The following is an 11,429-nucleotide window of genomic DNA, read 5'->3' on the forward strand; positions in this document are numbered from 1 at the left end:
CTGGCCTCCCTTCCCAGAGGTGACAGTGAAATTGTCCTGTACTGGGGGGTGTGGTGAAAGAGTGGAAGGAATTGAGGGGATTGGGGGTGGAGGCAAGCAGAGGGGGCGGGGGCTACTTTGTCCCAATTCCCCCCTCCACCCCGCCGAGTCCTTTCCTATTGGCTACAATGTTCCAGAAGGGCGGAGCTCGAGACCCCATTCTCCACCTCATCTTCATGCAGTCTGTCTGGTACTCTTTAAGCGAGCCGGGCAGGTGCCTTAGACTGAGAACTTTGTTCGAGTGTTGGTGTCTGAGTCGCAGGGTCTTCCCGCCTCCTCCATCCTTCAAGCATCCATCTATCTCTGCCTCCTTCCATCCCAGAGCCGGGAAGGTCCCAGGAAACAGACATAGCCTTGGTTAGGACCTGGCGGAGACTCAGGTCGAACAGAAAAGCAGCCCAAATAGAAGATAAGGGAGGGGGCCGGGAGCAACCACCCCCAGGAGTAAAAAGAAAGCTGAACTCAGTCGGGTCCCTTTGCTAGCAGCCTCGGTCATGCAGAGCTATGTCAAGTGGTGGGGAGGACTGCGACTCGTCCGAGGGGTGGCGGCGGTCACTGGACGCCACTTGCCCGCGGGTCCCTCAGCGCCAAACCCCCTGGGGGGACGCTGGGCGCAGCAGAGCAGAGACTTAAGCGGCGGCGGCGACGACCGCAACTCTGGAGCCACTGTGACCTCCCGCCACATTGAGCAGCTACTCCCTAGGCACGATGACTTTTCCGAGAGGCACATTGGTCCGAGAGACAAAGAGAAGAGGGAGATGCTGCAGACCTTAGGATTGGCGGTAAGGTCCCTTTACCCCCATTCCCCTTTGCTCCTGCACTTCTTTTGCTCTCTCCTCCCCTCAGTTGCCCCCCATCCTCCTATCCCCGCTTTCACATTCGACCCCCGCTCCCCCATTTCATGCTCTCTGTCCCACCTTTTGCTTCCATGCAGTTCAGCCCCTCCGGCCCTGGGCTGTAACTTCTCTTTTCCCTTAGGCAGCACCACTTTCTCCCCCTCTGTGTGGGGTTTCTCCTTTGACCCTGGCTCTGCCTCTTTCTTAGCCTTGGAAACCTTGAAACTTGCTGGTTTCCTAGGTCTCTTAGCTAAGAAGGTTGTTGCCTGGGAAAACGGTTCCTTTTCAAGTATTAGTGACGAGTTTGGGTAGTTATTCCCGCCTAGTAAACTAAGTTCTATTAGCAGAGAGCAGCCTTTACGACTGTTGATGCACAATGAGGGCTTTTGTTGAGTTTACTTAAAGTGTTTCAAACTACTTAAAGGAATTCCCCACAAGCCTTTATGGATTTAAGAAATGCAAAAGCAATTCCCAAAGGAATAGGCCTATTCTTATTGTCTTTTCTCTGTTCCTGGCTCTCTTTTTAAATCTAGAGTGTTGACGAATTGATTGAGAAGACCGTCCCTGCCAGCATCCGTTTAAGAAGGCCATTGAAGATGGAGGACCCTGTTTGTAAGTGAAATATAGCAGTATCAGGAGACTGCTGAGAAATTTCATGTAGTTCTTGCTGCCTTTGTATAAATAATCCTTTCCATAATGGTTTAGGAGGAAGGATTTATTCTCGGTTCCGTTTTATTATTGCTCAGGACCATGTATCTGCTGATTAAAATAGAGTACCCAAGAGACAGATTAGCTAAATTAGCTGTAATGTAGGGGGTAGGGAAATTGAAGGAAGAATCCCTGAAATTAATTCTCTGTTTCTCTCCGTCTCTGTCTCTCTTCTAAGCTATAGCCCACCTCCCCCCCCTTCCCCCCCCCCCCCCCACCTCCCCCAGGGCATGACAGGGCCTGTTAAGTACCATTGATTATGAAAACTAACACATTCTAAGTATCAACGTTTTAACTCATGGAGGAAAGTACATTAAAGCCAAAGCTGCTTTTGGCCTGAAAGTATCTGTTTAGAAGCCCACGTGAATGAATTATGAAGGAAGCTGTGTTTGTCCCTCCCTGGAGCTTTGAACTATTTTACATTCTAAAATTTTAAATAGTCTGATTGATATTCAGAAGCATTTATCTACGTGGTACTTTGGTGACTTTGTTCTACTTGCTGCAGACAGACTGTACTAGATTCTCATCAGCAAGTATATTGTTTTTTAGGTACTGTAGTCGAGAAATTTAAAATAAAGAAAGCTGTAGCTAATTTGAAATGGTGAAGATAGTATCTCTTCTACCTCAGAATTTCTTTAAAGATAGAAGGGAGCTAGTTTTTCAAGTTTTAGGTCTAGATGCAGACATTAGACACATACACTACACTGTACCTGAGACTTAGGGAAACAAGTTCAAATCCAGTTTCTCACTTACTAGCTGTATAACCCTAGACAAATAACCTTGTTCTGCCTTAATTCTTTCATCTGTGAAATGGGGATAATAATTGGGTAGTCATAAGGATAAAATGAGATAATATTTGTAAAGTTCTTTCAAACCTTTAAACTACATAAATGCTAGCTATTATTATTTCCATTTGGTAAATTTCTAATTCAAGATCCTGTCCCTCTGTGATAGAGCTCTGGATAATCATCATAACATTTTTATAGGATTTCAAACATTGCAAAATGCTTAGTATTTAATTTGTTTTTCACAACAAACTTGTGAGGCTAGATATTAGAGGTGCTATAATAAATAAAATAGCTAGCATGTATATAGAACTTTAAGATTTGAAGAGGGCTTTCCATTGATTTTTGAAACAACCCTGTGAGGTAGGTGCTAGTATTCCCATTTTACAGATAAACAAACTGAGGCACAGAGGTTAAATGACAATGACTGACCCAGGATTGCCCAGGATTTGAATTTAGGCCTTTTTTTTTTTTTTGCTTCAAATCCAGCACTCACTCTACTACACCACCTTGCCACCTCAATCACTCTTCAAATTCAGATCTTTGGATTTGAGGCTTAGAAAAGGCTGCCTTGCCTATTGTTACCCTAGTGTCTTCATTTCCATCTTTATAGTGGCTGGGCTATTGCTCGTTTGCATCTGCCCTCTTGGCTCTGATCAGTACATAAAAGTCTTCTCACACATAGGGACACTTGTAGGTATCCAAGGTAGGATGTGAATCCAAGTCTCTGCCGATTTTAGGTCTAGCACAATTTCTGTTAGATGGCCCTGACTCTCTATTGTTGTCATGACAGTGCTTGTAGCAGAGTAGAAATTTGATTTTAGGTTCTTGAGCTCCAAATCTGGCACTCTTTCTATTATGCTATGGAATTAAAACCAAATCTGGGCTCAGATGCTTATCAGTTTTGGGACTTGGGTAAGCTGCTTCCCTCTTGGAGTCTCAGTTTCCTCATCTATGGCATAAGGGGCTTAGATGAGAAGCTCTCAAAATAATGACTCTTCAAGGTAGTATTTTAAAGTCTGTAAAGTATTTTACACATGTTATCTCATTTGATTCTCACAGCAACCCTGTGATATGCATACAAGTATTGTCATTTACAAAATAGATCCTTTTCAGCTCTAAAATTCAGTGACCCTTTTTAAAAAAAATTAATTTAATTTTTCTCCATTAACAAAAATATTTTTACCCTCTTACCTCACCTCTTGGTCCCAATGGGGGAAAAAGAATAAAATCCTTTTAACAAATATATGTAGTCAAGCAAAATAAATCCGATACTGGCCAGGTTGCAAAAAAAATGTGTCTCATTCTACATATTTAGTCCATCACCACCTTGTTGGGAGATGAGTAGCATTCTTCATCATCAGTTCCCTGGCATCATGGTTAATGACTGTTTTTTTTGCAGTACTAAAGTCTTTTGAAGTTGTTTATTTTTATACTGTTGAAACTATTGTAAATATTGTCCTGGTCCACCTTACTTCACTCTGCATCAGTTCATACAAGTCTTCCTAGGCTTCTTTGAAATCATCCCCTTCACAATTTCTTTATAGCACAACAGTATTTCATTAAATCCATATACCATAATTTGTTCAGCCTTTCTCCGTACATAGATGGGCACTCCCTTATGTTCCAGTTCTTCGCTACTAAAAAAAGAGTTCCTTAAAATATTTTGTGTGTAAAAAAAAAAAAGAAAAGAAAAGTGAAGATATGTCTTAAAATTAGAGCTCTTTGTCTTTAAAATGTGGGGTTTGGCTTTAATAACCTCCAAGGTTCTTTCTCAGTCTAAACTTGTGATCCTGTGATTTGGTAAAGATCATGTGTTTGTATTATACTTGGGTGTTGATGGAAGATTTTAGATCCTAGGCGGAAGATTAAATGCAGCCTGCCTGTGGATGACTTTTTAGGTATTGATTCTTGTTTGATGAGAATATAGTTGAAGAGACTTTGACAGATCATTAAAAAAATTAATGATCATGAAAAAAAATACTATTTTGTGTGTGTATACATACATACACAGGTTGGTTATTGTCCTTTGTTCGCAAATATGTCCTTTTCTTCTCTCTCTTTGATCTTTTTGGGGTATAGACCTGATAGCAATATCACTGAATATGCCCCAAGTCTATCAATTTACTGATTTGCCTTAGAAAAAGATTTTTGTTTATTTAAAAGTCATTGTGATACAAGAGAAACAGCCCTGGATTTCAATCCTATTTCTGCTACTTACTACCTACATGACTTTAGGCAAATCATTTCACCTCTACAGGCTTGTTTCCTCATCTATAAAATGAGAGGGCTCTCTAGGGTCCCTTCCAGCCCTAAATCCTATGTTCCATTTCAAGAAACTATTTTCTGGAATTTTAAAATCATTTTAAGCATGAAATATGCTTTTGGAAAGTAGGTGGTGCCTTCTTGAGAACATTCTATCAAAGAACTTGTGGATGATGTATATTTAACTTGGTTAGATATTCCTTTAAAATACTTGAAAAGCTGTCCTGAGGAGTATTCAGCTTTTGGAGACCTGTAAAAGTTGTCTCATTTTTGAGCTCCACTTTATTTTCTTTTGCTTGAATAATTTGACCATAAGGGGATTCAGATCCCCCCCACCTTACCTCTTTATCTTTTTGGTAGTATGCTCATGGTAAGCAATGTGCAATTTGAGTGTAAAGTTTAAACCCTGCAGCTCTGTGGGGTTCTGGGCCAGTTCAGTCTGGTTGGTTCAGGATGAGCTCCCAGAGCACAGAGTACTAGATCCTGGAAAAGTCTGGTTTTGTTCATGAATAGAACACTTGGTAAATAGCTGGTTTTTCAACTTGGACACATCAGAAGTGCATTGTCCCCCTTGATTTGTATGCTGGGTCTGAATGATGACTAATGAATGTTTATGTTTTGGCAAAAGTAAAGTACACGTGGGCATGGATGGCATTGTTTTAGGTCAGTAGTAGAATAAAATTTGATTTGATGAAAATCTTCACAAACTGGGAATCCTGAACCAAACATTCATAGGAGTAGCTCTCTTACTTTTCAACAGCTTCCTGACTGAGAATAAAAGACTGAGAGTTTTAAAACTGAGTGCTAGAAGGGACATTATGGTTCATCTAATCAGATTCCCCCAGCCCCTTCGTGTTACATATGAGGAAACTGAAGGCTGGTGTGGTAGATGACTTGATCAGGTCCACATAGGTAGTCAGTATCTCAGGACTTAAACCTAGGTCCCCTGACTCCAAATCCAGTGTTTCTTATTCCAAACAGTTTTAAGGTGTCTGGAGACAGGGAAGAGGAGCACTAACTACTGTGAAGGGGTCAGGAAAGGTTACATATAGGATAATAACATTGGAGGTTATTAAAGCCAAACCCCACATTTTAAAGACAAAGAGCTCTAATTTTAAGATGTATCTTCACTTTTCTATTTTTTTTTTACACAAAATATTTTAAGGAACTCTTTTTATAGTAGCAAAGAACTGGAATATAAGGGAGTGCCCATCTATGTACAGAGAAAGGCTGAACGAATTATGGTATATGGATTTAATGAAATACTGTGCTATAAAGAAATTATGAAGGGGATGATTTCAAAGAAGCCTAGGAAGACTTGTTTGAACTGAAGCAGAGTGAAGGAAGCCAGGGATTCTGAGAGGCAACTGGTGACTTGGTGGCTAGAACACTGGCCTGGAGTCAGGAAGTCATGAGTTCAAATTCAACCTTAGGTAATTACTAGCTGTGAGACCTTGGGCAAACCCCTTAATCTCCCTGTGCTTCAGTTTCCTCAAATGTCAAATGAAGATAATAATAGCACTTTGTTGTGAGGATCAAATGAGATAATAATTTGTAAAGCACTTAGCACAGTGCTTGGAACATGCTTTCCCCAGAGGTGAATGCATGGAGTCTGGTCTGTGCAAAGTCAAGGAGTCAGGAAATTGAATGTCAAAAGTGAACCACAACAAGTAAGATAGTTTAACTGGGATATAAAGTATATGAAAGGGAGGGAGTAATGTGAAATCATTCTAGAAAATAGATTAGATTCAGGTTGAATTTTTATTTTGTCTTGAAGGCTATAGGGAAGCATTGAAACTTCCGGAGTAGAAGAATGACCAGCACTTTAGGAATACCAATTTGGTGGATGTGCAGGTGATTATTTTGAGTGGGAGAGTGGAGGATGGATGTTCAAATAGTAGGCTTATTCAGTAGTCCATGTGACATCTAACATGGGCCTCAACTAGATAGGTGGCTGTGTAAGTAGAGACAAAGGGATAGATAAGGAAGAGTTGCATAGATACAATTGACAAGGTGACAGCTAATTAGATACAGGGGCTGTGGAAAGTAAGTCATTCAGTTAGTAAACATTTATTAAGTGCCTACTATATGCCAGGAAGTGAGAGTGTAGAGCTAGGGATGACTCTTAGCTTTTGAACCTTGGTAATTAGAAGGAAGGTGGTGCCCTTTACAGAAATAGGGAAGTTTGAACAAAGTGGGTTTGTATATATAGTGAGTTTGAGATGTCCTTGGGATATCTATTTGGAGATGTCCAAAAAGCAGTTGGTATTGTGGGACTGGAGCTCAGGAGAGACTATACCAGTCTGATTCTCATTCGTGACAACAAAACTGTCTAAGGCAAGGACTGCTCATGTAACCCATTTATTGCTTGTATGACTCTGGGCAAATTCCTTATCCTTCCTGGGTCTCAGTTTCCTCAAGGTTAAAAGGAGACAGTTGGAATAGATACTATTTAAGAATCTGTCTGTTGAGGTTTAGGGCTGCTGGGACCCTGAAATACAGACACTCATTTCCTGCCCAAATGAATTTGACCCAAACTTTCTTTGAGCCAAAGAAAAACAAAGTTTGTTAAAAAATTCACCATATTGGTCAGACTCTCAAGAAATCTCAGCATTGGATAGACTGTTAAGGAATCCAAGCATTTGTGACACTTTTATTGACAAGCAGGCCAGATTGAATCTGAGCACCTTCACAAAAGCTGAGATGGATTTTATTTACAGAAAGACTGTGGGAAGGATCTAGGGTTGGCAAAGTAGTCTGGGGTGATCTAGGTAGGATCTTGATGGGAGTGGCCAGTAGTCTGGGGTCACTAGAGATTAGAGGCCAGGAACCAAGATAGGATTAAGGGCAGGAAGTAGGTGAAAGAGATCTGGAGATAGACTGTGGAGGGCTAGGATAGGTTAAGGGTAAAAAAGAATTGGGCACAGATCGAGTGGGGAAATTCAAGGAGAGTTCTAGGTGGAGTTTTCCAGGACTTGTAGACAAATGGGACCCCAATTTTTTGGGGGGGTAAGGGGCAAAGGTCTCAGCTTGGTCCTGTACCCTGTCACTTCAAACTCTTAAATTCTAGGACCCTAAGTTCTATGACCTAAATTAATGGGTGCAGTGGATATAAGAATTGGCTACCTCTACCTGATGCCCTGGCACCCCAGGCACACCCAGGAGAGAAATCCTCCAGTCACTGGGATGGCTAGGTGGGAAAGAGAGAAGGACAGTGTTGCATAATCCAGCTGGAAGTATTGTGTCACACAGCTCTAGGTCTCCTGAATTGACCCTGAGATTACCAAGATCAGGCCAGTGCCTCTCCCCATCCTTTAACCCCAGGTTGATCACAGATCTATGCTATGGCCACTTATTAACTTTTTCATTAGAAAAAAAAATTATTCGCAAGAGCAGCCTGGCTTTGGGTTCTTAAACTCATGGCAGGACTATTTCCCTTAACTACTCTTACCCTTCTGACACTCAACCTGTGAGGATTATTATTTTTTGGTTTTTTATTTATATTGATAAGACCATAGTTCCACAGTAGTAACAAGAATAAATCTGATGGAACTTTACCACCTTTTTGGCCATATGCTTTGAAGCTATCATATTGTTGGGACAGATTATAGGATTTTAAAGCTGGAAGTAATCTTAACAGACCAGTTAGTGGAAACTCATTATTTTACAGATGAGGAAACTGAGGTCCACAAAAGGAAAGCTACTTGCTCCATGTTTCCTAGCTATTACATGGCAGAGCAAATGGTTGAAATCAAGCTTTTGAATTCCAAGGCCAACTTCCTTCTGGGTGATATCCTTAGACATGGGGAGTGATCTCTAGCTCTCTCTCAGAGTCAGCTTAGTCATGGTAAATACCACTCTAATGACTTTGATCAATCAAGTAATCAGTAAACATTTGTTAAGTGCCTACTATGTGCCAAATACTGTTTCTGAGTCCTGGGAATACAAAAAGAGGCAAAAAATAGTTCTTGCCCTCTAAGAGCTCATAATCTAATGGAGGGGACAACATGCAAACACACATATAAAAAGCATGCTATATACAAGATAAATAAAATCTCCAACCTAAAGCAAATTAGAAGCAACACTTTAAAAGAGGGAGTGAGAGGGTGTTTCTAGAATTATGCATCTCCATGCTGTCATGATGATGACAACATGGAATCAAATAGCTGACAGCCAGACTGCTCTTTTGATCTTTTTGCTTTCTTTTAAATATAGCTTCACCATAAGAAAGGATAACAAATCATTGGAGTAAAGCTATGGGGGGCTCACTCTTCCCTTTTTTAAAGTAAGGAATGTCTGTATTATTGCCATATGGTTAAATTATTCTCCATCATCTCCCTTCTAACGTGTGGATTTTTGCTTCAAACTGTATGTATTGCCCTCTTCTATAGAAGTTAGCTGGTCTGTAGTTAGGAGTCTTAGCATGTCACCAGTAGTGATACATTCCTATAGTTTTCTTAGAAAAGATGGAGAAGGTCTGCAAAACAACCCTGGGGAGAAACTCAAGAAGGTGCTGACCTATCCTTAGAAGCACCCTCAGTTGGGGTGGCTAGGTGGCTCAGTGAATAGAGCACCAGCCCTGGAATCAGGAGGATCTGAGTTCAAATCTAGCTTCACACACTTAATACTTACTAGCCGTGTGACCCTGGGCAAGTCACTTAACCCCAATTGTCCCATCTTCCCCCCTCTAAAAAGCAAAAAAAAAAGAAGCACCCTAAGTCAAGGGGGTGATGTGTGGGTGAAGAAAAGGTCTTTCCCCCACCTTGAAGATCCTGACAGCTATGTAAATTTGAATCTTAACATCTGTTTGAGAAAAAAAGCAGAGGAGAAAGGCATGGCAGAAGTGAAAAGCATAGATTAGATGCCTTAGAACCTTGTATTAGAGGGAGGTCCAGTTCAGAATTCAGACTCCAGGAGACTGTGGGAGGAGCATGTGAACAGGGGAAGAAAGAGAAGATACATAATAGACCATGATAAACTTACTTCCAGCTGCTGTAGAACTGTAGTAATTAGAACCAGAACATACCTTAGAGATTATCCATTCCAACTTCCTCACTTTGAAGAAGAGGAAATGGACATTCCCAGAAGCAGCAGAGATGGAATTTGAACACACATCCTCCTGACCCCATACTCAGAATTGTTTCTGTTGAATTAGAGTGACTTTGACATTAACAAAATTTAATTCTAAGGTAAATCAGCCAGACAGGAAAGAGATTCACAGGGTGTCAGAGACCTGTACAATAACAATAGCTATATCCCATATTCTACAAGTTTGCGGGAGGATCAATAACATGACAAAAGCATTTTACAAAGATTTATTGTAATGAAAGGATTAAATAACCTGAGATTGAGGCAGTTTAATTTAAGGATAAGATTAAGTTTAGCATCAGGCGACATGGGTTCAAATGTTAGCTTTGATACTTACTATTATTATAACTGTGGGCAAGTCACTTCACTTGTCTAAACCTATTTCCTCATCTATAAAATAAGATAATAATGCTTTTGCCTACCTACCTAATACAATCAATGTGAAATGTTTAATAAATATTTTAAAATTATAAAAATATGTTCTACACTGCAGAATTTGTTTCTTTTTGTAAATGAAATTTGAAGATCCTTTTGTATTGGCAAGCTAATGAGTACTTTGCACCTAGTTTCAAATTAATTATATCAAGTTTCTCTTAAGAAACAGAAGGTATGAACCCCTGTTTCTTATGTAACAGGAAGGGGCTGAACAGGGAGGAGCTAATACTGTATAAGAAAAAGTCCCAGATGGGAGAGTCAGAACTTCTTGAGGCAAACATCATGGAATTTCTCTCAGCGAGCATCTGGAGGCTGAGCTGCTACTGTTGGACTGAAGACTGAACTGAGAATTGAGAACTGAGAAGAGAAATGAGAATTGAGAACTGAGACAGAATTCCTTGGAGCAGGCCGCATGGAAGCTGGAGAAAGTGATTTTGATTTTGAGAACTGGAGCTTTTGCTGAGACTTTTCTTCTGGGAACTTCTGAGAACCAGGCTGAGGGGCTACCAACTTCTTCTGGGAGCTGCTCAAGATTTCCAAGGGGCAGCCAGAGCTGTTGAAGACTGAGGAAGCATGACTGCTATACTGGTACTATTTTTGTGAATGTTATTGTGGATTTGTTGAGCCTTGTCTTCCCAGAAACAGAGACTGTTGAGAGATTTGAGGTGGATTGTACACTGTGAGATTCAATGTGGGGCAGAAACTGCACAGAGAGCTGGACAAGGAACTGGGAGCTGTCTGCCTTTGAACTCAGGTGGCAGTTGGTTAGATTTGGGCTGGGACCATGGAAAAGGAACCATGGAAGCTGAGAGCCTGCCTTGAATCAAGATGAAAAGACCTCTCTGTGGATACTGAGTAGTGACCGATGATATTGTAACTTAATTGCACTCCATGGGTGGAGGACTTTGGCTTTTGTACTTTGTGATTGAATTAAGGACTTTGTAATTGACTAAATGAATGTGCTTTGCTTAAAACCATGTAACCACTTTGTTGATAACTATGTGGCCATTTTAGTATTAAGTTGTTGAGTTGTGACATGGTGAATTCTGTACCTTGATTTTCTGTGAATGTTTTGCCTTAATTTACTTCTGAATAAATAGAGGGTTTGTTATGCTATCTAATGAGAATCTTGAAGCTGTTCACAGCAGCAGTCTTCTGGAAAGCTGCTCGTGCTTGGCTTTATACCTTTTTGTAAGTTATTCTCCATATAGGAAATGACGACTAATTTTTCCCTCTGTTTCCTTATATCCACTTCACTTTTTTTTTTTTTTTT

At 40.6% G+C, this 11,429-nt stretch overlaps 1 protein-coding gene across 1 annotated transcript in view; it reads left to right on the forward strand.

The window, feature by feature from the left end:
- Positions 1-209: 209 nt before the first annotated feature.
- The window catches only part of GLDC (glycine decarboxylase), a 114,149-nt gene continuing 102,929 nt past the window's right edge, over positions 210-11,429 (forward strand). The window contains exons 1-2 of the mRNA XM_069090759.1: positions 210-821; positions 1,409-1,487. Coding sequence (XP_068946860.1) covers positions 534-821; positions 1,409-1,487 — 367 coding nt within the window. The 5' untranslated portion in view covers positions 210-533. The remainder of the gene's footprint in view (positions 822-1,408; positions 1,488-11,429) is intronic.

Source organism: Petaurus breviceps, unplaced genomic scaffold (genome assembly GCF_028583685.1).
Source record: "Petaurus breviceps papuanus isolate PSGF00001 unplaced genomic scaffold, PetGlider_PUasm1.0 187, whole genome shotgun sequence".
Classification (NCBI taxonomy): Eukaryota; Metazoa; Chordata; class Mammalia; order Diprotodontia; family Petauridae; genus Petaurus; species Petaurus breviceps.